The sequence below is a fragment of the Budorcas taxicolor genome, chromosome 13 (genome assembly GCF_023091745.1).
Source record: "Budorcas taxicolor isolate Tak-1 chromosome 13, Takin1.1, whole genome shotgun sequence".
In the NCBI taxonomy this organism is placed as follows: Eukaryota; Metazoa; Chordata; class Mammalia; order Artiodactyla; family Bovidae; genus Budorcas; species Budorcas taxicolor.
The window spans coordinates 52,565,375-52,593,086 of NC_068922.1; the positions used below are offsets into that span (position 1 = coordinate 52,565,375).

General features: G+C 44.0%; 1 protein-coding gene across 1 annotated transcript; it reads right to left on the bottom strand.

The window, feature by feature from the left end:
- Positions 1 to 1,215: 1,215 nt before the first annotated feature.
- TGM6 (transglutaminase 6) lies at positions 1,216 to 27,712 on the bottom strand. The gene is made up of 13 exons (XM_052650432.1): positions 27,685 to 27,712; positions 27,444 to 27,617; positions 26,704 to 26,946; positions 25,793 to 25,911; positions 24,499 to 24,627; positions 22,635 to 22,812; positions 21,978 to 22,116; positions 18,805 to 18,908; positions 18,484 to 18,726; positions 9,678 to 10,019; positions 2,955 to 3,109; positions 2,533 to 2,666; positions 1,216 to 1,369 (listed from the first exon to the last, which is right to left on the bottom strand). Exons 1-13 carry the CDS (start codon positions 27,710 to 27,712, stop codon positions 1,216 to 1,218), a joined length of 2,142 nt encoding a protein of 713 aa, XP_052506392.1.

Below are 27,712 nucleotides of genomic sequence, written 5' to 3' on the forward strand. Positions count from 1 at the left end.
CTGTCCCCGTGTTGTGTGGAATCATCAGAGAGATCTCTACATAAGGCTTTGGTCACTGAGATCACCCATCAGACACTGTTTATGTGTTTGTCTGACCACCTTTTTGCAAAGACGCACTGCATGAATTGTTCTCACCCAAATCATGACCAGGAGGTGTCTCACTGCAGATGTGCCTGTTTTGTTGTTGCTCAGATGACTTAAATTATATGCTTAGTCACAATTCCTTGGCTATCTAGAGCATTTCGGAGCCGATTTCCATGTCTGATGCACTCATCTTCAGGGCCTTGTGGTGTCCTCTCTAGTCCTCAACCTAGTAATTCCTGTTCTGCTTTGATACTAAGACAGTATATAATTGTGTGTAGGGTAAGCTGCTGGGGAGATTTTTCAAAGTCAACACTACTCTAGTTTCTAAGAAACTTGGTGTTCTCAGTACTTGGTGTACTGAGCTGGTCATATGTGACCACAGCTAGATTAGATTTGGGGCTCTATCCCTCAACACTCGATGATCCTTCCTCTATCTTCGGCTTCTTTCAGGCAGCAGTGACCCTCCCCCCAGCCCCCAGCTGCTAGGCCTGTGTTTTCACTGAGGGAAATTCTCACATCACTTTAAGCCCAATGCTTTTCAGGAACATGACTTTGGGATATAATTTTGCGGGTGTAAATGGCATGTACATGGGCCCCAGATCTGCCTCTAGCTCATCCCATGGTCATAAGCAAGGTTCTCTCCTCTGTGTAGGATGGAAGTGTTGAGGAATGTTTAGGTGTCAGTGCCAACACTTTTGGGTTCTCTGTCAGAGCTAGGAGGAGTTTCTTGATCTGGCTGTGGTCAGAGCATTGAAGAGTTGTGAGACAAGCAAGGTGAGCACAGGGATCAGCCAGGGTGATGGTGAACTGGCAGGAGGTGGCACAGCTGGGTGGGCCAAGGTTACTGTGACACTCAATTCATCAGTCTCCCAGCAGCGAGGGTGATGAGATGGAGGTGGGAGACCCAAAGTTTAAGGGTTACTGAGTCTAACACCTCATTTTACAGATGAGGAAACTGAGACCCAGGAAAGGAGGGACTTGCCCAAGTTCACAGAGTAGGCAAAAGCTGAAGCGGGACTGGAATCCAGGCCTCCTGACTCCCATATGGGAAGGGCAGAGAAGTGGACAGGAGAGGAATAGGGACCTTCTCCTCCCTCCTCAGCCTCCTCCCTCCTCAGCCCTTCATGCCTGTCATTTAGCGGTGGCCACGTGGATGATCACAAAGCCCTTGATGTCCGGGAAGTGGGGGCTGACGAAGTCTACCTGCAGCTGCCGTGGGCCGCTCTTGAAAGGAGTGATCTTGAATTGGACCGAGGCCTTCTCTTGGGGCTCCAGGCTGGGGACACTGGGGAAAGAAGATGGAAGAAAGACAGACCATCAGTCATGTCTCTTTCCTGAGCCTGGTCTGCCGGTCCATGGCACTCCAGAACCCTCAGGATCAAGGTCATACTTTGTGGCTTGACAATCAAGCCTTTCAATATGCTTTCAGCTTAGTCATCCCTTCCACTGCTTCTCACTTATTTCAACCAGTCAGGCTAGTCTCCTCCCTGTGCCCTGAACATACCTTACACTTACCCTCCTCTAGGCTTTTGGATGGATTGTTCCTCCTCCCTAGGGTGCCCTTCCCTTCCCAATTACATTCAAGGCCCAGATTAACTTTTTCTTCTTCCAGGAGACTTTCCTTGACAATACCAGCCATAGAGACCTTTGACTGGGAAGGTCTCCACCTTTCTTGATACCTGAAAAGCTCCCCAAGTCATTATTTAAAGCCCAGTTTAAATATCAGTTCCACTGGGGCTTTCCCCTGGTCCCACCCCACTCCCACTCAACGGCTGCCTCTGAGCCCCTAGATTTTGGGGAATCCATCCTTTTGCACAAATCACACTGTCTTCATTTGAAGGGCCATATGTTGCTAGAGTCCTTCTCCAGGCAGAACTCCATCTGTTCATCTTGGTGTTTCCAGCAGTTGACACATGAGTCAGGGTACAAGACCATATGAGTGTGACTGAGCAAATGAATGAATGAGTGAATGAGTGAATGAATGACTGAGAATGAATAAGCAAATAAGTGAGTACATGGATAATTCAAATGTGTGTGAATGAGTGAATGAATGTATAAATGAATGAATGAGTGTGAATGAATAGGTAAATAAGGGAGCAAATTAAAGAAATAATATGGATGAATGAACCAGTGAAAACTGAGTTGAGCAGATAAATGAATGAATGAGTGAAAACATGAATAGAAGAGTGAATGAGTGAGTGAAGGAGAGAGTAAATGAATAAGAGGAGTAAATGAATAAATAAATGGGTAAATGAGAGAAAATATGAATGTGGACGAGTGGATGAGTTACATGATTGAATAAGTTAAATGATTAAATAAATAAATGAAGAAATGAAAGACTAATGTGTCTAGGCAGTGGGCTGGTTTCTCCCTCCTGCCCTTGCTGGCAGTGTTTTTATGGCCCATTTTACACGGAAGGCAGCCCTCCCACCCTGGGCTGACACTTACTTGATGCTGAGCTGTCCCTGGAGAAGGCCACTGCCCTCCACCATTAGCGTGCAGTCTTCCACTCTCTCCGAGAGAGGGTTAAGCACCATCACTTCTACTTCGACTGCCACCCCCACCACAGCTGGGCCAAGCACCTAGAGGGACAGAAGCCATAAGTCATACTCCCTCCTCCGCATTCTCCCAGGAAACCCAGGATCCTGGCTGGGTCAGGGAGTGGGGAGCTAAACTTGGCTATCCTTTGCTTCTACCTACCCCATCACTGAGACCTATCATTATATCCACCCCCCTCCATTCACACCATTTGTCCTCACCCTTGAGAGCCGAAGCTAGAGCCAAAAGCACAAATCCCCAGCCTCTGATGCCCTCCTTCAGATCTGAAGGGGACCTGCCAGGAACAGGTGTCAGATTCAGACAGTAGTCACCTTGATGGTAATGAAGTCCTCCAGAGTAATGTCCTTCTCCACCAGGAGCTTCTCTCCTTTGGTCACAAGGCACATGGCAGCCAAGAGGATCTTCTTGTCCTCTGTCAGGCCTTCCTTGTATTGAGAATAAGATATTGCAATTGGGATCTTTTTCTCTGGAAGGGAAAGCAGAGGTGGGAGTTGGGAGTCCAGTGTTCTTTTTCAAAGAACCCAGAAGAGGAACTCTATGAACCTTGCAACCAATGTGAGACAGTCATTATTATCATCAGTTCACAGATTAAGAAACCTAAGGCTCAGAGAGGGTAATTTCTTGTCTAGTGTCACATAGCAAGTGCATCAAGGGGCCAGGATAATGTAGGATTCAAATTCAGGCCAGTCAGCTACTGTGACACCAGACTGTCTCTCTAAGAGCTTCTGGAGATGAGTTTAAAATTCCCCCAATCATTTCAAATGGAGATATCACAATCCATCAATGATTCATCCATCAGGAATTCACTCACTGTTCAATGAGCACCTACTATGTCCCAGGTGCACAGAAGAAGGAGGCCAAAGGCCTCCCTCAAGCTTCCTACTCAATGAGGAGGCCAACTCCTTACAGCTTCACTAAATCCTCTCTCCCCATTAAGGCCCAGTTCCAGTCAGGCCCACCACCTGTGGAAAGCCTTCACTGATGCACTTACCCAATGATCTTGTGCCTTCTGCCTTCGGAGCGCCTATGGTTCTGACCATTTCTGTCTCTTTCTCAGAAGCCACAAACTCCCTGCTTATGTAATCTCTTCTTTTGAGCATGTGTGTGTATATATATATCTGATCACTGTATATTTTTTGTTTAAGGTACAACACATTCTTTACAGTTTGCCTAAGCTCTACCATCCCCTACTGTTCTATTGCCACTGCTTCCTTTATTTCTGTTTCCTTCCTGTCCCCAAAGGCATCTGAGTATTCACCCTGTGGAAAAGATCCATAAATGTTTCAAACTATCTGTTCCTCAGAGCTTTGCATATAATACATGCTTCTTGAATGACCCACGAGTCAAAGTTCTACCTTAACAGGTTCTCTAAGTCTAACACATTCTACCAGGAGAAACTTTACTACAACAACAATAATAATTAATAATTTTAAAAGCTAAATTTTACTGAGAGATTAAAGTATGCTAGGGACTTGCAAGCACATTCAGGGATTATCTCATTTAATCCTCACAACAATTGCATGAGCAAGTATTATTATCCCCATCTTATAATAACATCAACAATACTGAAGATCACTACCATAAATTAAATGTTCTTTAGTGGTAGGAATTGTGAGAAATACTTTATATATGTTATATCATTTGTTCCTTGTATGGTAGGAGATGAGTGGTTCTCAAAGTGTGGTCCCAGGGCCAGCAGCATCAGCATCTCTAGGGAACTTATTAGAAGTGCAAATTTTATGGCTCCAGAGTAAAGAATCACCAGATGCTCTCAATTATGCACATGAGAGCTTTGGATATTAGTTCAGACCATGGGAGAAGGAAAGAGAAAGACTGTTCCATACAATATTCAGAACAGAGCTTCATTAAGTTCTCTGGGTCATGAACTCCATTGACAATCTAATAAAAGCTGAGATTCTTTTCATTAACAAATGTTCTCAACAGTCCCATCAACCATTAGATAGAACTGATAACTATAGACTACTTCATCCAACAAGAGCAGAATACACATCCTTCTCAAGTTCATACTGAATGTTCCCCAAGAATGATCACACTGTGGGCTATGAATAACACATGAACAAATTTTAAAGAATAAAAATTATACAGTGTATCCTCTCAGACCAGAATAGAATTAAACTTGATATCAGTAACAGAAAGATAGCTGGATGACTCCAAAATATTTGGAGATTAAGCCACATACTTCTAAATGACACTTAGGTTAAGGAACATACATCAAAAAATTTAAAAACATTTTGAACTAAATGAAAATATAACAGTTTGTGGAATGCAGCAAAGCATTGCTTATGTAGAAATTTGTAGCACTGAATACAGATATTAAAAGAAGACCTAAAATAAGATAAATTTGTTAATAATAAAATTTGTTAATCTTAAAATTTCCATCTTAAGAAATTAGAAAAAGAAGAGCAAATTAAATCCAAAGTAAGCAAAAAAAAGAGAGAAATAAAATTTAGAAAAAAATTAAACAGAAATCAATAAAATTGAAAGCAAGAAATCAAAAGAGAAAATCAACAAAACCAAAAGCTGTTTTCTTAAGAAACAATCAATAAAACTGATAAGTCTCCAGCCAGGTTAAATAAGAAAAAAAAAGGAGAGAAGACACAAATTACTAACAACAGAAATGAAAGAGGTGATATCACTATAGATCATGGACATTAAAAGGATAATTAATATTATGAAGACCTATATGCCCACAGATTTTATAACCTAGATGAAATGTACCAATTCCTTGAGTACATTATCTGCCAAAAGTCACAGAAGAAGAAATATACAATCTTGAACAGGTCTATTTTTATTTAAGAAATCAATAGTGAATCAAAGAATCAATAGTGAATAACCTTCTAAAACAGAAAACATTGTGCCCAGATGAGTTCACTGGTGAATTCTTCCAAGCTTTTGAGGAAGAAATGCCATCAATTCTCTACAAACTCTTCCAGAAGATGGAAGCAGAAGGAATACTTCCTAACCCATTCTATGAGGGCAGCATTACTCTAATACCAAAACCAAGGACATTATAGGAAAAGGAAATTAGAGACCAATATTTCTCATGAACACTGATGCAAAAGCCTCAGCAAGATGTTAGCAAATTGAGTCCAACAATGTATAAAATGAATTATATATCTCGACCAAGTGGGATTCATTACAGGAATAGGAGGTTGGCTCAACATTCCAAAGTCAACTAATGTAACTTATCACATCAATAGACTAAAGAAGAAAAGTCACATGAACATATCAGTAGATGCCGAGGAGGAATTTGACAAAATCTAGCACCATTTCATGACTAAAATTCTCAGAAAACTAGAAATAGTTGAAGTTTTCAACTTGACAAAGAACATCTACATTAACTATTACTCGAAAAAAAAAAAATAAATAAAAAAACCCTACAAAAACCTAGGCCTGGCGTGCTACTATTCATGGGGTGGCAAAGAGTCAGACACGACTGAGCGACTGAACTGAATTGAACAACATACTTAATAGGGAGAAACTCAAAGCTTTCCTACTAAGAAGGAACAAGGCATGGATGTCTCTCTCACCACTTCTTTTCAACACTGGACTAGAAGTCCCAGCTAAGACAAAAATACAGGAAAAGGAAATAAAAGGTATATATATTTGGAAGAAAGAAATGAAACTGTGTTTGTTCACAGATGACATGACCATCTATGTAAAAAATCTGAAAGAATCAGCAACAAAAAACTCCTTGAAGTAATTATGCTAATTACTAATTATAGCAAGGACACAAGATATAAGGTTAACTTGCAAAATTCAATCACTTTTTTAAAATACCAGCAATAAACTAGTGGAATTTGAAGTTAAAAATACCACTTATATTAGCAGCACCAAAATGAAAAACTCAGGCATTAATCTAACAAAAATATGTCAAAGATATACATATATGAGGAAAACCAAACAAACAAAAAAACTGATGAAAGAAATCAAAGACTAAATTAGTTAATGGAGAGATATTCCATGTTCATGGATAGGAAGACTCGATACTATCAAGATGTCAGTTCTTCCCCACTTGATCTACAGACAGACAAGGTAAACCCATCAGAATCTCAGCAAGTTATTTAATGTATTTCAACAAACTGATTCTAAACTGATTTATGTGAAGAGGCAAAAGATCCAGAATAGTCAACATCATATCGAAGGAAAAGAAGAACATCAGAGGATCAACATTACCTGACTTCAAGACTTAGTATAAAACTATAGTAATCAAAACAGTGTGGTATTAATGAAAGAATAGACAAATCAGTGGAACAAAATAGAGCTCAGAAGTAGATCCACACAAATATAGCCAACTGATCTTTGACAAAGGAGCAATGCAAATAAAATGGAGAAAAGATAGTGTTTTTAATATATGGTGCTGGAACAGCTAGACATCTGCATTTACAAAAAAGATTCTAGACACATACCTTACACACTTTATGAAAATGAAATCAACATCGATCTTAAGCCTAAATGCAAACTGTGAAACTATAACATGTCTAGACAATAACAAATGAGAAAACCTAGATAATCTTGGGTATGATGATGATGACTAATTTTTTAGATACAACACCAAAGGCATGATCCATGAAAGAAAAAATTGATAAGTTGCACTTGATTAAAATTAAAAACTCCCGCTCTGTGGAAGGACTGTCAAGAAAATGAGAAGACAAGCCACAAACTGGGAGAAAATATCTGCAAAATACACATCTGATAAAGGACTATTATACAAAATATACAAAGAACTCAAACTTCAACAATAAGAAAATGAACATGATTAAAAGATGAGCAAAAAATCGATACAGACAACTCACCAGAGATGTATACATGCACAAGAAAAGATGCTCACATCATACATCACTGTGAAATTTCAAACTGAAACAGTGAGATAGTACCACATATCTATTAGAATGGCAAGAATCCAAAACACTGACAACACTAAATGCTGGAAAGGATGAGGAGCTCTTCATTCATGAACTGTCATTCATTAATGGTGGGAATGCAAAGTGTTACAGCCACGTTGGAAGATAACTTTGGCAGCTTCTTAGAAAACTGAACATTTTTTATCATACCATTAGCAATCATACTCCTCAGTATTTACCCACGTAAGTTGAAAACTTATCTTCACACAAAAACCTGCACGTGGATGTTTATAGCAGCTTGATCCATGATTGCCAAAACTTGGAAGCAATCAAGATATTCTTCAGTAGGTGAGTGGGTCAGTCAACTGTGATGTATCCATATAAAGGAAATTCAGTGATAACAAGAAATGAGCTGTCAAGCTATAAAAAGCCATGGAGGAATCTTAAATATACATTCCCAAGTGAAAGAATCCAATCAGAAATGGCTACACACTATATGATTTCAGTGATATGACATTTGGAAAAAGCAAAACTGGTGACAGTTAAAAGATCAGTGGTTGCCAGAGATTTGAGGCAAGGGAGGCAGAAGTAAATAGATGAAGAGCAGGGAATTTTAGGGCAGTGAAACTATCCTGTGTCATATTCTAGTGTTGGATACACGTCATACATTGGTCACAACCCATGGAATGTACAATACAGAATGAACCCTAATGTAGACTATGGGCTTTAGTTAATAATAATAATCTACCAGTATCTGTCAGTTGTAACAAATGTACCACACTCTTGGCAAGATGTTAGTAACACGGGAAGATGGGAGGTCGTGAGGGAATATATGGAAACTCTTGGGACTTTCTGAGCATTTTTCTGGAACAAAAACTCCTTTAAAAAGTCTGTTAATTTAAAAATTATAAATTTTTAATAAATTACATATATTAATAGTTACACCATTTGGCTTAGCAATTCCATTTTGGTGAATCTATTCTGAAAAAAAGCAGTCCAAAAATCTAGACCAGAATACAGGAATTTTTTTTCACCAGAGTGCTTACTTTAGTCTTTTTAAAAAAATAGCAGGATGGGGGGCACAAGTACACTCATGGCTGATTCATGTCAATGTATGGCAAAAACCACTATAATGTTGTGAAGTAATTAGCCTTCAATTAAAATAAATGCATTAATTAAAAAATAGCAATAGATAATAACTACCTCAAAGAAGGTAACAAATAAAATAAGTCACCATATATTTATTTACAGATTATATATTTATTAAAATGATGTGAGTGAAGAGCTTATAAAAATATTTAAATTACAATGTAATATGAAAAGAGCAGAGCACTAATGAGTGTTTGTGATATCATTAGAACTGTTTTTCAAAAAGCAACAAGCTTTAAAAATTTGGAAGGAAAACATGTTAACAATTTGTAGGTGGGTGGCAGGATCATAGGTGATCTTTCCCTTGTGCTAAATCTTTAATGGATATGCATTCCTTTTAATAAGAAAAAAAGTCAGGAAAAAGTGTATGTTAATTAATAAATCCTTGTGAAGTGTTATTTTGTGATTTAGATTCTGTGAAAAATAAGTGAGAGAAAAGCTAAAAATATGGGACACCTCCTTCACATATTTTCACACCTTGTCAAAAAACACAAGCTTCACTTACTGGAAAAGTGGTTCAGAGAACAATCTCTTTGATTGAATCCTTGGGGTTCAGAAAGTGTATGAGAGAAAGAGGGAGACAGAGAGAATATATGGGACGAGAGGAGGGGGAGAGGATTCAGGGTGGTTGTAGGTTGTGGCTGATGCCTACAGAATTCTCAGGACAAGGTCTCACATATGTAGGCACTTAATAAACACCTCTTACTGGTCTCTTGAGAAACACTGGAGCCAGATGAGCTCCAAAATTTGTTGGATTTTAAAAAGGTAACATAAGATATATTCCACATGTTATGAAATGCTCCCAGCAGGTATTTATTCATTGCTAAGTATTCAAACTGAGTGGGAACACTTGAGCATTACATGTTTGCCACTAGATGATTGTGCACTTTTATTATTATCCTTATTATTCAGTCCCTCTGAACCTCAGTTTTCTCATCTGCAAATGCTCAGAAATATCCCCTTCTCTCCTGGGAAAAGAGGCTGGGCCGACCAGGTCCCATCCAGCTGGGGCGTTCTTACCTTCTTCTGGCCCTAGCTTCACTGTGTGGGATTCGTGCAGGATCTCTGCCACTGGCCTGCGGGTGTAAAGGATGGTGGCACCGCTCAAGTTGACTTGGACCCGCTGGGCCCGGGAGGTGAGGCTGGTCAAGCACAGGGCCAGCTTCAGGTCATGGCCCAGCACGGGTGGCTCCAGCACCTTGAACTTGCCAGTGATGCTGGGCTTGGTGGCAGGCTCCAGGAGGTCATCACGCCAGAGTCTACGGCTGCCCCCTCTGCGGACCCGGGCCCTCCTTGCAGAGGCTTCCACACTGAACAGCTTCTTCACGGCCTTGCTGTACACCTGCCTCTCCTTCCGGGACCCTGCAGGGCATGGGACATCGTGAGGCAGGCCCCCTCTTCTCTGCCACCTCTCCCAGGGTTAGCTCTTCTCATTTCCCTCTTCTCTAAAAACAACCACTACTCCATCCCCACTTTAATTGACCATGGCTGTCGGCGGTCTCAAATTGGCAGCCCAAGAGCCATATGCAGACCTCAGCCATATGCATTGTGTTTGGACCTGGGACTACTTAAATAAATTTTTAAACAGTTACCAACTTCAGATTAGAAAATTTCACATAACAATAGAGATTGGTAGCCCTCTCTACCAATGACATATGGATGTGAAGTCTCATATAATAAAGATAGCTGACACTTTTGTAGACTTACTATGTGCCAGGCACTGTAGTTCTAGATGACATATATATATGTGTGTGTGTGTATATATATATATATTTATATACACATATATATTTCCTCCCTGGCCCAGGATGAAGGTACTATTATCATCCCGATTTTACAGATAAGGTACCCAAGGTACTGGAAATGAAGACAACTTGAGAGAGCTAAAATTTGAACCCAGGCAGTCTGGTTCCAATTTCTGTGTGCTTAATAACCCCCTCTTCCCAGTCTCTACATGGCAGTCATGGTCTCTAGCTGAGGAAGCTGTGCTTTCTCCGGATGGGAACATACTTGCTGGTTCTCCACAGTCTCCACCCGTAATTCTCCTGCTGCTGGTCTGCCACACTGGGGTGCCATCTGCAAGCTCCTGAAGACAAGAGTTTAGGATCCCTGATCTCCTATTTTCCCCGTTGCTAGCACAGACCTCTCTTCTCTTTTTTGATCTCCAGACCAATATATGACTGGTCCACTGGCCCACTTCCACCCCCCGGATGTCCCACAGGCGCCTCCAACCCAACCAAATATGCCATCTTCTGGCTGGCAGCATTCCCATGTCAGCAAATGGCTCCACTGTTTACCCAGCATACAAGTCAGAAACTGGACATGTCCTTGACTCTTCCCTCAACCTTACTACCCACAACTGGTCAGGCGATAAGTTCCACCCAACATCCTTGCTGGTCTCTGGAATCTGCCCCCTTCTCCCCTCACTCCTTTCCCCTCAGACCACCATGTAAACTGTCTCACCCTCAGGTCAGTTTGCTGCCAGGTGACTGTGAACTTTATTATCATTTACAATCCCTCCAAGTCTCCGTTTCCCGTCTATGAAGTGGGGAGAAGAGTTGCACAGGCGAGGCCCGAGCACAGTGCTCAGGAATGTTTCTCCCTTCTGGAGGATGTAGGCTCCACGTCCACTCCAGTCATTTTTCTACCCTGATCTGTTCAAGAACCAACTCTGATGCTTCCTCTGCCTTGAGCTCTGGGCTGTGCTCCTACCCAAACGTTCTCCCAAGTACCCGACTACTGTGTGGCCTGGGCTTGAAGGGACTTGTGTGGACCTAAAGATTCTTTAACATGTCATGTTTTATTATTAAAATTTATGTGAAGTTTTCACTTTCCTCCATAACTTACTTATAAAATATTTTTATTAGGAAAATGTTTCCTTTCTCTGCCAAAAATTCTAGTGTGACTTTCTCAGGGAGGCCTTCTCTGACTACCTTTTTTAAAAACAGCTTTATTTGGGTATATGTTAATTTGCCAACACACAATGTACAGATTTAAAAGGACACAAGCCAATGTTTTTTTAATACATTCACAGAGTTGTGTACCCATCACTACAATCTAAATTTATAACAATTTCTGTCACCCTTAAGAAACTCTATAACCATTAGCGGTCACTTCCCATTCCTCCCTGCCCTGCCCCAACCCTAGGCAACTGCTATTTTAATTTCTAATTTGCCTATTCTGGGCATTTCACATAAAGGGAATCATATAATGTGTGGTCCTTTGTGACTGGCTTTTTTTTCACTCAATATTTTTAAGGTTCATCCATATTATAGTATATATCAGTACTTCATTCCTTTTTATTGCTGAATAATATTGCATTATTGGAGAAGGCAATGGCACCCCATTCCAGTACTCTTGCCTGGAAAATCCCATGGATGGAGGAGACTGGTGTGCTGCCATCTATGGGGTCGCACAGAATCGGACATGACTGAAGCGACTTAGCAGCAGCATTGCATTATGCGGACAGACCACACTGTGTTTATCCACTGATGTTAGGGTTGTTTCCACTGTAGCTGTTTTGAATAATGTTGCTGCGGATGTTCACGTGGAAGACTTTGGCGGATGTTGGTTCTCATTTCTCTTGGGTGTATATCTGAAGTGCATCTGCTTGCTGGTGTGGTGCTCTGTGTTTAAGTTAACACTGTGAGCAACTGTCAAATTGTTTTCCAAAGTGTTTGCACTATTTCACATTCCCGCCAGCAGTGTATGACTGTTCCAATTCCTCTACAACCTCACCAGCTCTCACTGCCTGTCTTTTTGATTATAGCAGTTCTAGTGGATGTGAAGCGGTATGTTGTTGTGGCTTTGAATATTATTAATGATGTTAAGCATAATTATTAAAGATGGTAAGCATCTTTTCATGTTTTTTGGACATTTGTATATTGTCTTCAGAGAAAGGTCTATCTAAATCCTTTGCCCATTTAAAAATTGGATTATTTATCTTTTTATTATGGAGCTATAAGGATTATTTATACATTCTGGATACAAGTCCTTTATTGGATACATGATTTGAAAATATTTTCTGTTCCATGGGCTATCTTTCTGTTTTCTTGATGCTACCATTTGTAGTACAAATTTTTAGTTTTAATGAAGCCCAACTTATCAATTTTTTCTTTTGTCATTTGTGTTCTTGATGTCATATCCAAAAAGGCTCTGTTAAACTCAAGCGTATAAAGATTAACTCCTGTTTTCTTCTAAAACCTTAAAATTTTAGTTCTTTGATACAGATCAGTGACCCATTTGAGTTAATTTTTGTGTATGGTCTGATGTAAACAGCCAGGTTTATTCTTGTGCACGTAGATAATCAGAGGTCCCAACACCATCTATTGAAAAAGGCTATTCTTATTCACCCTTCATGGAATTGCCTTGACATCCTGTCAAAATCAATTGAGCATAACTATAAGGGTTTATTTCTGGATTCCTCATTCTTTGCTATTGATCTATATGTCCATTTTCATGACCGTATCACAGTATCTGGGTTACTACATATTTATAGTAAGTTTTGAATTTGAGAAGTTTGAGCCATCCATTTTTCTACTTTTCTAAGATTGTTTTGGTTATTCTGGGTCTCTTGAATTTCCAAGTGAATTTTAGAAACAGCTTGTCAATTTTGGTAAAAAAAAAAACAAAACTCAGCTGGAACTTTGATAAGGGTTTCATGGAGACTGTAGGTCAATTCTGGGGTATTGCCATCTTAAAAAAAATCTCTCAGTCCATGAAAATAGGGAATCTTTCCATTTATAATTTCTTTCAACAATGCTTTGTAGTTTTCAGTGTACTAGTCTTGTTCTCCTTTTGTTAAATTTATTCTTAAACATCTTATTCTTTTTTTTGCCATGCTGTGTGGCTTGCACAGACCTTAAGTTCCCCAACCAGAGATTGAACCTAGGCCCTGCCAGTGAAAACACCAAGTCCTAGCCATCGGACAAACTGCCAGGGAATTCCCAAAGTATTGATATTTTATTCTTTTGGATACTATTGTAAATGAACTTGTTTTCTTAATTTCACTTCATATTATACATTTTTAGTATCTTGAAATGCTATTAATTTTTAAAAATTGATTTTGTTTTCCACAATTTTGCTGAAATCATTTATTGGCTCTATCAACTTTTAGTGAATTCCTTAGAATATTATGTGTACAAGATTATATCATGTGCAAGAGATAGTTTTACTTCTTCTTTTCCAGTTGGGTTTTCTGTGTCTATTGAGATGATCATGTGGTTTCTGTCTTTTGTTCTATTGTTATGGTATATTATATTAATTAGTTTTTAATATTAAATCCATCTTGCATTCCTGCAATAAATCCCTTCTTCATGGCATATGATCTTTTTTATACGTTGCTAGATTCAGTTTGCTAGTATGTTGTTGACAATTTTTCTTCTATGCACATAAGGGATATTGATCTCTAATTTTCTTTCTTGTGATGTCATCATCTGGTTTTGGTATCAGGATAATACTGACCTCATAGGACAAATTGGGAAATGTTCCCCCCTCTACTATTTTTTGAGGAAAAGTTTGTGAAGAATTGGTATTAATTCTTCTTTTAATGTTTGGTAGAATATTCACCGGTGACATGTGGGCTTGGTCTTTGTGTGTGTGTGTGTGTGTGTGTGTGTGTGTGTGTGTGTGTGTGTGTGTGGTGTGTGTGTGTATTTTTAATTTACTACTGCATTCTATTTATAAACCTGTTCAGATTTTCTAATTCTTCCTAAGGCAGTTTTGGTAATTCTTAGAGAAATTTGTCCATTTTATCTAAAGTTATCTAATATGTTGGTATATAGTTGTTCATAGTATCCCCTAATGAACTGTTTTATTCACAACTCTTCTGACACCAAATGTGTGGGAGTTTCCCATACATACACAAGAAGGAAGGGAGGGAGAAGGGCACAGCACAGAAGTGGAGAAACAGATAGCAGAGTAACAGAGAGGGAGGGAAAAGGTGGAAGGGGAGTTCCCTAGGGGCTGGTCACTGGGTCGCTATGGATCAGCCTCTGAGCTCCAGCCCCACAGTCACTGGAGGCACTGTCCTCTGCCTGCCTGGCTGGCCAGGGCCTGATCAGCATGCGCTGGGTCTTCCTCCAGGCTGCAGTGGGCAGAATAGTGTCCCCCTAAATGGTATGTCAAAGTCTTAATCCCTGGTACCTGCGAATATAACCTTATTTGGAAATAGGGTCTTTATAGATGTAAAAGACTCCTGGGATAAGATCATCCTGGATTTAAGGTGGGACCGAAAGTCAATGATTGACATCATTGTAAGAGAAAGGAGATGGTGATTTGAGACATATAGGAGGAAAGAAGGAGCCAAGATGGAGGCAGAGACTGGAGTGATGCGGCCACAAGGCAAAGAATGCAGGGACCGCCAGCAGCTGGAAGGATCAAGGAAGGACTCTCCCCTTAGAGACTTTGGAGGGAGTGTGCTAACACCTTGGTTTTGTACTTCTGGCCTCCACAACTGTGAGAAAATAATTTTCCGATGTTTTAAGTAGCTACATTTGTAGTGATTTGTTATGGCAGTCCTAGCAAGCAATATGCAAGCTCCGAGGCAGATGGCTGAACTGCCAATCTGGCTCCCTTGCAAGCCCCTGGCACCAGCCTCTAACTGAGATCTTGCCTCTGTGCTTAGAGCCTCTGACTAAAGATCAGTGCGGGGAAACTGCTTTCCTCCTCTCTACAGCCTGTTCCAGAAAGCCCCCCTGCATCTGAGGACAGCCAGTGCGTTCTTTGTAAATACAGTTTCCTTTGCTTGGAAAGCTGGTTCTTCTTTGCTCAGCATCCAGGCTGACTCAGGGTTAGGGACAAAGCACATTGCCCCAGGGGCTCTGAATCTTTATGCTTCAGTGAATGGAGCAAGTAGACAGGCCTTGGCATTTCATCCATGGAATGGAATGCCTGTGGTTTGTTTGAATAGCACTGCTCAGAGTGAATCTGGAGTCAGGACGCAGAGGGTCCTGTCTTCCCAGAATGCCTTCCCAACCCTTTATCTCCTGGCTAAATCTTGCTCCCTGTAGATGCTCTTCATGAACTGTCCGCCCTGGCTGGATTAGCAACCCTTTCTCTGTGCTTCTCCAGCCTTCAGGTCTCCCCTACACTGCGCTGATGACCCTGCACTGTCCTTACACTTACTGGATGGTGAGTTCTCTGGCTCTTCTCTTTCTCCCTTGCCTCTGAATCATGCCTGATACTTAGGAGGTGTTTTATATTCTGGAATACATAAAAGAACCTGGCACAGTGCATGGCACATTGTGGGTACTCATGGAAGAGACAGCAGTCTAGCAGAGTGGAGGACCAGAGGCTCTGAGATTAGACAGAAGCTCTAGTTAGCACCGTGCTCTTCTAGGCTTTGGAAACTTCGAGAAGCTACTTAACCTCTCTACGATTCAACTTGCTTACCTGTAAGATGGGATATTTATGAATATTAAATGAAACAAGTCATGGACATTGCTTACCACGATGCTTAACACAATTTAGATACTATTATTAGCCTACATGTAAAATCAACTGCCCCACAGTGGGCAGTCAATCAACAGTAGATTATATTATGATTAGATAGTGCAGCCAAGCGTAGAGGAAGAGCATCGTTGTGTTCCTTGGCCGAGTCCACTTTCCTCTCTGCACCTCTGCCTTTCCCTCTGTCAAATAAACGTTATACAAGTGTCTACCTTACAAGCTTGTGGGGACGTCTTTGTAAACATTTGTTAAATAAAAGCATTAAGTAACATGTGAACATGGCCAGCCCACAGTCGGCACCCAGCAGTGGTGACTGCTGTTATTGTCATCACACAGCAGCATGTTGATTTCTCTCATCAGCCATGGCTGATGCTTAGGACAGAAGGCCCCAAAGTTCTAGAAACTCCCAGCAGATGGGACCAGGCATCAAACTGTGGGACATATGAGAGAGGTAGGAGTTTAGAAGAGGTCTTGCCACATACCACCCCTCTACTCCCCACCCCGTGACAGTGAGGAGAGGCCTGAAGAGGAGAAGGACATCAACATCAAGGGCCATGTTTCTAGAGAAGGAACTGAGGGAATATGTTAGTGTGTGTGTTTACGTGCGCATGTGTGTGCATATGTGTGTGGGGAGGTGTTTACAGACAGAATCAATGTTAAAGTTTGGGGTGTTTTCAATAAGAAGGAGCTGGCTGGTAAAGGCTGGCAGTGCCTAAAGGAAGGGGAAGCTGGCATTTCATTCTGGTGGCATTTCATTTCATTCAGCTCATTACTGAGCTGTGTATTCCCTGAGCACAGAGTAGAAAACTGAAGGAAGATGGCAGGTGGATCACAGCCCATCAAGAACTCTCTCCCCACCAGCTTCTGAGGGGGACACAGCAGCTGGATGAGTTTGGAGGCCACAGCCCTCCAGAATCTGGGGACAGAAATGACCACGCATCAGAGAGAAGCTGTGGAATGGCCAGTGGAGCGGGAGGGGGTCTGCCGCAAGAGGGGCCAGTGTCTCAGGAATCAGCAGTGCCTGGGGCCGGCACAGGTGTGAGTCCCGAGACTGCAGGCCGTAACAGAGCCACCACCTGTCCTCCCAAAGCTTCGGAGTGAGTAAGACAGCAGCACCTGCCTGTCTTCAGGCCTTGAATCCTTGCCCCACAAAGTCAAAGGCATTTCTTCTCTCCTCTCCTCCTTGGCCTAACACACTAGAAGACAGACTGGTGTTCTCAACCTGGCTGCACATTGGAATCGCCTGGGGTGCTTTTAAAAGTCCTGATGGCTGGGCCACACCCTCTAGAGACTGCAATTCAGTTAGCCTGGGTGCAGTCGGGTTGCTGTGGTAGGTTAAAATGGCCATAATACTTTCTTTGCAACTCTTCTCATCAAGAGGTAGAGTATACTTCCTGTCCCTTCCATCTGGGGTGGTTGTTTATTGTTTGATCAACAGAATGTAGCAAAGGCAAGTTCTAAGTAAAGCCTCAAGAGACCCTGTAGCTTTAGATGTCACCCGCTGGGCACACTGCCAGGATTCTGTGGGTCTGTAGTTGACACACAGAATCCTGAGCAGAGGGTAATTGTTGTTCAACCTGTATAACTGAGACTGTACCCTAGGTGACTCCGATGTACATCCAGTGCTGCAAACCACCACACTAGAGGGAGATAGTGGACAGCTGGAGGCAACCCGGGCACACACTGTCCCCTCCTTATACAGCAGCCTTCTGGGGTCACCACCCCAGTTTGTGCTCAGAGGAGGGGAGGAGGCTAGCTCTGACTCAAGTTTGAACTTGAAGTCTTGATTACCCAAACAACATCCTTTTAACAGGCAGAAATGGCTGGCAAGCGCACAGTCAGATCACAGCATTATTAAGGAACCTGTTACTTAGTGGGAAAAGGTGATTTTTAAAGTTTACAGCTGGAGGCAGTGACCAGAAAAAATACATGTGTTTTGTGTTTGTACCCCAACAAGCACAGAATCTTCAGTAAGCCAGTGATCCCCTAAATTAGTGACCATGGCTTAGGCCTTGGCAGATGATAAACAGGAGTTACTATTATTATTATTTGGTAGGGCCTACTGGTATGTATCCTAAGTGTTCAATAAATAATACATGTTACTTTCATCACTATTATTAGTGATTATTATTATCACATGTCAGAATACCTGGCACAGTATGCAAATGTAGCTATTGATATTGTCAGATGTGAGAAATCTATTTAGTAAACAAAAGAAGCGGTTAATATAAGCTAAAGACACTTGGCTCAAAGCATGAGAGACAGTGCCTAACCAGGCTGTCACCAACACATCTTATGAGAAAGGGCCTGGCCATATTGCCCGTCTGCAGCAGCCTGGTCACTGGGAAGGCTGATGGAGGCCACTATATGCCCTTACCTTCCGGATACTTGTAGAGGCTGGTGATGTCCACGCGGGAGTCGCTGCCCACCGCCTTGGTGCTGATGCACCGCCCGATCTTCTTCGTGTCTGAGTACACACGCTCCCGGCTCTCATCCTCATTCCAGAGCCAGGTGATGTAGTCTGCGTTGACCTCCGCAAACACGAAAGGACCATCATGGGCCAGATGCACGTCGCCCTCGCGGATGGCGGTGACTGAGGCTGGGCCACACCGGAACACGCCTGCGCAGGACGGGAGGGCGTGAGCATCTCCAGGAGTCAGAAAGCGAGAGTCTGGGACCCACCCGGCTGAGCCCGTACCTTCGCTCTCCTCTTGGGGGGTGGCATCCAGAACCTGCCAACCATTGTAAGAGGCGCCCAGGTCCCGCCGGGCAAACCAGCTCTCATTCCAGACATGGAAATTCCTGCCGCAGAGAGAGGAAGGGGCAGGGTGGCCTCTGGTGAGCAAGAGAGGTTCCCCAGAGAGAGCAAGTGCCTGTTGCCAGCCAGACCCTGGGCCCTGCTCTGTGGTTGAGTTTGTGAACCGTCATTCAGCTGTATTGATGAATACATATCATCCACACAGGTACAGGCAGACCTTGTTTTATCCTGCTTCATTCACTTTATCCCGCTTTATAGATAACTGTGTTTGTTTTTTTTTTTAAATAAATTGAGTGTTTATGGCAACACTTCCTCATGCCTGTCTCGCCTGTTTTCCCAGTAGCATTTGCTCACTTCGTGTCTCTTTGTGTCACATTCTGGTAATTTCTGCACTATTTCAAACTTTTTCATTATTATATTTTTTATAGTGATCTGTAATATTTGATGTTACTAGTACGATTCGCTGAAGGCTCAAATGATAGCATCTAGCAATAAGTATTTTAAAAATAATGTATGAAAAAAATAAAAATAATGTATGTATATTGTTTCTTAGACATAATGCTATTGCACTTATTAGACTATAGTGTAAACGTAACTTTTATATGCTCTTTTGGATTAAAAAATTGATGTGACTCACTTGATTGTGATATTCCCTTTATTGAAGTGGTCTGGAACCTAACTGGCAATAGCTTCAAGGCCTGCCTTTATGTATACATATATGTGTCTATATCTATATCTATACCTATGTCTCTATCTCGATCACCTATATCTATATCCTGTTGTTCAAGGTCCAAAAATGCAACAGCCAATAAGACAGAAGATCCTTGTTCTCATGCAGCATACATTCTAAGGAAGGAGACAGATAGGAAGACAGGAAAAATTAAGGAATCAGATAATTAATAAAACAATAAAGTAACAATAAATGCTGTGAAGAAAGAGAGGAGCTTGAGATAGAGAATAACTTCTGGAGATCTTCTCTAAGTAAATGACATCTAAGATGGGACTTAGAGTAGAAAGAATTAGTCATAGGATGAGTGAAGGGAACAGTGGTCTAGGAGGAAGGAACAGCATGTGCAAAGGCTCTTGAGACAAGAAAAAACTTAGTGTATTCAAGGAACAGAAAGTATGTGTCTTTGGGCTATGTCAAGCACTAGGGCAGGTAGGTTTCAGATTATGCAGAGTTCTGTAGGCCTTGGTAGGGACTTTAAGCTTTAAGTTTCCTATGTTAAAGATGAGAATATGAGGCTAGGAAAAGTGACACCATTTGCACAAGATCACACAGTAGGAAGCAGCAGAGAGAAACCCTGATTGGCCTGAGTTGGTGTCTTTTGTCTTTACAGCTGGCCTCCAAACTTCTTTGGAAAAATATTATAAAAAGCCTTTGGAAGTAAAAGGGAGAACATGTATAACCTGCAAGGCGACAGAGATCCCAATAACAAAAGAATGGCCTGTCCATTCTGCATAAATAAAGAGAAGACTGAAAATGTTTTTGGTGCTACTGAAAAGAGAGGGAGTGAAAAGAACCAAAAATAAGAGAAGAAAAGAGGAGAAGAGAGGTAGAGAGATGGTCTGAGGCTGGACACTAACTAGCTTGGGGAGTGTCCTTCACTCCTCCCCTGGGGAGCTGAAGGACATCCTAAGAAGAGGGATGCTGAGGCTGGCTGTGTTTCTTTCTGTACCGTATGCTCTTCACTAGTCCCCTGCTCTTTAGAAAGTTGGTTTTTCTCGGCAACTTGCACATGTGTGAATAGACATTTGTACAAGGTTATTCATGGAAGCCTTGTTTGTAAAGGCAAATGTTTGGTCTGGCCTCCTGAGGTGGTTAAATAAGCAATGGTTTTGCTGTCCAATTGAAAAGCAGGCCAGGTTTGTAACTTCTCTTCCACTCACTAGCTATGTGGCCTTAGGCAAGTTACTTGATCTCTCTGTGCTCTGGTTTTCTCATCTGCAAAACAGAGACAACAATACTACCTTGCTCACAAGGTTGCTTGGAGGAATACATGAATTTGTACACAGGTACACCTTGGAGGTATAGTGGACTCAGTTCCAGACCACTACAGAGATGTGGATAGTTCAATAAGGTGAGTTACACAAGTATTTTTGGTTTCCCAGTGTGTATAAAAGTTATGCTTGCGCTATGCTGTCATCTATTAAGTGTGCAATAGCTTTCTGTCTAAGAAAACAACCTACATACTTTAATGAATCTGTTGAAAAAATGATGCTGATAGACTTGCTTGACACAGGGTTGCCACAAATCTTTGATTTGTAGAAAAATGCAATATCTATGAAGCACAGTAAAAAGAAGAGTAATAAAATGAGGTAAGCCTGCACTGCAGCACTTAGAACTGGGCATGGCATAGACTGTGCTCACGGATTACGGTGTTATTAAGTTTAAAACACTCTAAAAATAAGGAAACTTTGTATGTACTGATATGGGATTGTTAAATGTAAAGCAAGATGAACAGTATTACATTATGTTGCTGATATTAAGTAGGAGGGGGAGGTGGGGGTGCGTGGGGACTGTGCATATGTGTGCCCCTATATCTGCAGAGCTTCTCTCTGAAGACATGTAAGAAACTAGTTTCAGCCTTGCATCCAGGAGGATGGGGAGGCTTGAAATGGGGGAGGGAGACTTTAACACTGTAGCCCATTTGGTACCTTTTGAATATTAAAGCACTGAATGTATCCTCTACTTTAAAAAATCAAATTAAAATGAATTTTGTGAAGCTTTGTGCAAAGAGTTTTGTTTGAGCTGATAGAGGAGCTTGTTTCCTACACAGCATAGTGCACAAGCAGCCCAGAGAGCAGGAGCAGGCTACAGAGGTGACCCTGCAGAGGCAGTCACGTCACCAGAATCTAGGGGCCGGCCCAGAGTCCTGCAGAGCGGAGAGCTGGGGGTACAAGGTCATTCAACCTTGAGCCCTGTTCTTGGCCTCCGAGTTACATGTCCAGAGCCCCCTGTATCTCAGAAGAAGAGTCATCCTGCTGGGGACCAACCCCTCCTCTGCAGGGTGCCTGTCACCCCTTCCAGAACTGGCTCAGACCCAGTGAGCTGGGCTGCAGATCTGGGTGGGCCACAGGGTGCCCCTGGGACCCAATAGCTGGGGGCTCACCACATGCTGTCTTCCGTCAGGTCTTCCAGCGTTCGCCCGAAGGAGTCCACGTACTTGTCCACACTCAGGTTCCTGTCCGTGTCATGGGCTGAGTTAAAGTTGGACACAACCCGTGTAGCGATTCCCAAACACCTGAGGACTGAAGAACAGGGTGCTCACGAGGCTCCAGGACAGGCTGGGACCCAGCCTCAGGGATGGGGGGTCTGGCCCCCCAGCAGGCGGCCTGCCTCTCGTCTGGCCACAGCCCCCTCCCTGTCTCTCCCAGGGCTGACCCCTGTCTCCAGGCTCAGAAACACCTCCATCTCCTGGACATTCTCTCAGGGCACTTCGAGCGTCACCCTGCCACCCCCATTTGAATAGATGGGCTCTGAAACTGAGAGGACCTTGGAAGCTGTATAATAACCCTATAATAGCCGTAACAGCCTAGGAGGACTGGGGGCCCAGGACCACAAGACTCTCTCAAAGGCACTCAGTGAGCCTGAGATTCCTCAAAGATCAAGAGTCGCATAAATGAGGGATCTGGTTTCTCTCTTCATTAACCTGTCTTCTAGTTCCCCAATAAAGATTTTTTGGTGTGGGGGAGGGATTCTTATGAAAATATATGCAACCAAATGCAGTTGAGTTGATCAGGGGTTGGGATCTTCTTTCTTGGGGTACCTGTGCACATGACTCCAGCGAAGACCCAGCACTGGCCGTATTTGACTGGCTTGAACCTGCCCTTGAACCACTTGTGCAGAATGGTTACGCTGCCACGCCAGTGCAGAGGGCTGGTGCCGCCGCCGTACTTGCCCCGCCACTGGCCTTGTACCACGCCCCGGTCGTTGTTGCTGTTCACCTGGACAGAGGAGGCCACAAGTCCACCCTCTGGCAGAGCTTCCCCCTTCAGGAACTTCACCATCGTAAAATCTCCAACTTTGGGCCACCCCCTTATTTGGGGCTACTCCTTCCTTTTAAACTGTCTGAAAATTGGGACCATCTGCTGTCTCAAAATACTTACCTTTTGGTGCCATTTATCATTTTCAATTACCTTCCTTCGGGATGTTCTGTTGTTGAAAATCAAATACAGTTTTTGAGCATTTCTTGTTTTAAGTGATCTGTTTTGGGGGACTGTTGGTGGTAATAGTTATAGAGACACTTCGTTGTTGTGGTTTTTAGTCACTAAGTCATGTCCGACTCTTTTGCAATTCTGTGGATTGTAGTCTGTCAGGCTTCTCTATCCATGGGATTTTCCTGGCAAGAACACTGGTGTGGGTTGCCATTTTCTTCTCCAACGGATCTTCCTGACCCAGGGATCAAACTCGCATCTCCTGCACACATCTCTTGCACTGCAGGAAGATTCTTTACTGTTGAGCCAAATGTTCACTAGGTACCAGACCCTGTTCTAAAGGCTTAGTACACACTATATTAATCTTTTAAACCTATGATGTACATTCTATTATCTTCCTTTTTTTCAGATGAGTAAACTGAGATGCATAGAGGTTAGGGAACTTGCTCAAACTGCACAGAAAGTTAGAAAGAGGTGACCTGCAAGTTCAGTCCTTTGACTTGGGAGCCTGTCAAATCCCACAGGCTTGTAATGCTCTACTGTTTGGGACTGGTCACTGCTTTTGATTCTCTGTGCTCTGACATCTCTCTGAAATCTTGAGGAACTGAGAATATCAAATATGAAAAAATCAGTTTTATCTGTTTTTGGAATCACAGATACCCAGGCACTGACTTCAACAGCTACTTGCTATAGAGAGAGTTAGTAGGCCCTGTGGCTACCTTCTGAGGAGGAAGCACTGGCCTGTAACAGATTAAAGATGGCACTATTCCCACAGCAAGGTGGTTCCATGTACCCTCTCCCCGAATCTGGGCTGGCCTGTGACTGCTTTGACCAAGGACCATGGTGGAAGTGATGCTGCGCCTGTTCCCAGGCCTAGGCTTTATGAGACTGGCAGCTTCTACTTCTTCTTTTTAGAATAATTGCTTGGGGAGGCACCAGCTGCTTTGTCTGATTACCCTGAGACTGCCATGCTATGAGGAAGCTCAACCTGGTCACATGGAGGCACTACATGGAGAGACAGGGTGATGACTGGCCAGCCCCAGCTCATGCAACCATCCCAGCCCAGGAGCCAGACATGAGAGTGAGCAAGCCCCTGGGCATTCCAGCTCCAGCAGACACGGCATGGAAGAGACCCAAGGAAACACTGACTGCTGGAGCCAAGGCCCTAGATATATAGTCCCCACAAACCATCCCAGACATCTTCAGGCATTCAGACACTCCAGCTGAAGCATCTGGGAACAGAGATATTCTGTCTTCCCAGTGCCCTGCCCAGTTTCCAATTCCTGCAAATCACTGATTTGCAAAATTGTCAGCATAGTAAATGGCTGTTTTACACCACTGAGTTTTGGGGTGGTTGTTTATGCAGCAAGAGAGGATTAAAACAAGAGGTGACAGGAAAAATCTTAGGGTTGTTCCTGAGGTTTGGCCTGGGGACCTGTGAAGGAGAGTGTGTGCAGGGATGGCAGGGCTCCTCACCATGGCACTGACAGCTCTGGTGATGTAGATGGGGTCATGGCGGTGGGACACGTCGGTGGCTGGGTCGTCTTGGTAACTAGGGGTTCGGTCCAGGATGGAGAGGCAGATGTTCAGGATGTCCTCCTCAAACTGTCCCCAGAGAGGCTGCTCTTAGAGGTCAGAGTCACACCCACACTTCAGACCCTCTCACAACCTCCCCCAGTCATTTGTGTTGTGCAAGGGAGCTTGCCTACACTTCCTGCCCCCCTCCCGACTCCAGGGACACCGCAGAGGACTCCCAAGTTTCAAAAACCCTCCCTCAAAGAGTTACCAGGAACCATATACTCAGCCTTAATCACCTTTTTCCCCATGATTTTTTCAAATACACTTGAGTTAGTTGATAACATTTAAGAACTGGGAGATTTTTCATATGCAAATTAAGATTTCTGGTCTTTGAAGATTTGGAAGGTCTGGGAACCCTGGGCTGATTTTCCTGCATGTTGAGATGGCGTTACCCCTTAGATGGAATTAGACCTTCTGGTGTGTCATCCCTGCCCAGTCTCGAACCTTCAATGCTTTCAACCCCTGCCCCTCAGCCTGAGAGTCAGGGTTCTCTACTTGCCCGGAGCCCAGGCAGACAGAGCTCCTCCACAGAACCTCCGCTACTCCCCGACTCCCCTCCGCTGCTCTGTCTGCTCCTCCTCTGCCTGTCCAGATCCTGCCTGACTTTGGAGACCCAACCCCAATATCATGAAGTCTTCTGTACTCCCTGAGGTGGTTTTCCTTGACAGTCTTTTAAATTCTTTCTGCTGCCATCTATACCATTCTGCCCACGCCACCCCCTCTCACAACATTGCACCTTGCATTGTAACTGTTTATCTAAGCCAGTGGCTCTTGAAGTGTGGTTCCAGACCAGCAGCAGCAGCACCTGGTGACTTGGTTAGGAATTCAAGCTCTCAGGCCACCTCAGATCTAATGAATCAGCAACTTGTTGGGGAGGCACATGGGTCCCAGCCACCTGTATGTTTTAATGAGCCCTCTGTGTCCTTCCTGTCCACACACAAGACTGAGAGCCCCTGATCTGAGCTATTTATGTATACCCAATGTACTTTCCCTTCCCAAGGACCCAGTGTGGGCCCTGGTACAACTACTAGTAGAGACTGGATAAGTGAGCTTGGTCTAAGAGTCGGTCTAGTTGTACCTCTTGGGAAGAAGAGGACACGCAGAAGGGCTCCTGCACTGACTTCTCATGTCCCCAGCCCTCCTTCTGTCTCTCATGCCTCTCAGCCCCCTTTAGGTCTGGGCCCCTGGAGACCTGCCCGAAGTTCCAGCCTTGGGCTCGGATGCGCTTCTCCACACCCCGGAAGATGATCCCGCTGTCGCTGAGCACATACTCTTGTCTCTCTTCCTCTGAGTCCAGGAACACATCATCCTCTGAAAGGCAGTGGTCAGGCCTGGTGTGAGGGATGGGAAGGTGGAGCCCTGGCCTCACCAGCCTGGGGAAGGGGCTACATCAGGCATCAGGTGCAGGATGGTGCCTAGAGGCAGCTGGAATAGGAGCGGGCAAGAGGGGCTTGCTGGCTCCCAGGCTGCCCCCTGGCCAGGCCCTATTCTGCCTGGATGGTCTTTCCTTAGGCAGGGACCAACCCCACCCCAGGCCCAGATGGAAGGAATTTAGGAGTCCTGATGTCTTTGGACAACCTGACTTAATGCTAATTAAATGTTAGTAAGAATTGTCATTCAAGTTACTGCTTACTGACTTAACCCTTAATAAGAGTACTGACCCCAGTACCCCTTATGATGTACCTTGCATATTACAAGCATTAGCTCAATGGATTCTCACCATAACCCTAATAGGTAGACACTATTATTATCCACATATTACAGATGAGGAAACTGAGACTCACAGAGGGCAGCAACTTAGCAAAGCTGGGACTAAACCAAGGCTGTCTGATGGCTAAAGCCTGGTACTTACCCACTTTTAGGTCTTTCCTGCCATTAGGCCCCATCTTTGCCCCCTGGCCTCCACACACTAATCCCTGTCCCTCTGGCACAGCAGCTTTGGAGTGTCTGCTACCAACTTCCTCTGCCCAGGCCTGCCCCTACCTGGGCCCCAGGCTCTTGCCAGGCCTTAGCACTCATCCCCCTGTCCCCTAACCTGCCTCCCAGACTTTCCCGAAGGACAGTTTCTGGGAGAACCTCAGCCTCAGCCTCAGGAGCTCCTACCTGGGCACCATGGGTTGAAAAGGAGAACAAACTTGCCCAGCTTCCGGTCACTATGTTTGCGGCGAGAGGAAACCCTGGCACTCAGCTGGTAACGGCCAATGATGGCACTGGGAGGGCTGGCAAGGCTGAAGGTTGTGGTGTTCTCTGTCTGAGCCTCCTTCACTGCCATCCAGGTGTCACCCCGCTCCAGCTCTGACGTCTGGAACACGGCTTTGGTGCGGAGGGCCTCAGAAGCCTGGGGTCCTGGCAGAAAAGAGAGGGAATCAAGAGAGCCAGCCGGCTCCAGGAAGCTCAGCCCTGGAGAAATGGAAAAGCCACAGGCCCGGAAGGCCAACCTTCAGCACCTGAGCTGCTGGACACTGCTGTGGGGCAGGACCTGACCAAGACGCAGGCGGGCCAGTGGCAGAGTGGCGTCCACCTTGGCTCTCCTGACTCCCGCCCACTTTCCGGATCAAGGAGGAAGTAACAAGCCTCTCTGAAACCATAGAGTGCTTAAGGAACTTCCATACCCTCCCAGGACCGTGGACTTCTTGGTGTGCATAGAATTCCAGAGTTGCCATCTCACCTGTCCTACTGCCTGCTGGAAGCACCTTCCAACCACCCCAGAAAGCTCAAACCACCTCTAGGGACTTGTTTTCCGCAAAGTCTGGGCTGATGACCACAGGGTTTCAGGTTGCTGGTCACCAGACCCATCTTTAGGACTGCAAATTAGCAGCAGGACGCACTGACCAGTCAGGTACCTGTCTCCACGGTGAAGATGAGGGTCTCCTCGCTCTCCAGGGGTCTGCTCAGCTCCAGTGTGAAGGTGAACCTCTGGCCCCTGCGCACCACCAGCTCAGGGCCGGGGTACTCCTGGGTGTGGTGTGCAGTGCCGTTGCTCAGCCGCTGCCAGTCCACCTCAGTGACTCTGAGCCCTGGGCAGGGAGAGCACAGGGAGATGGGACGCAGCTCTTGAACATTTCCCATTCACGCCTGGCTCACCTTCCAACAGCTGCAGCCTGCCTGTCAT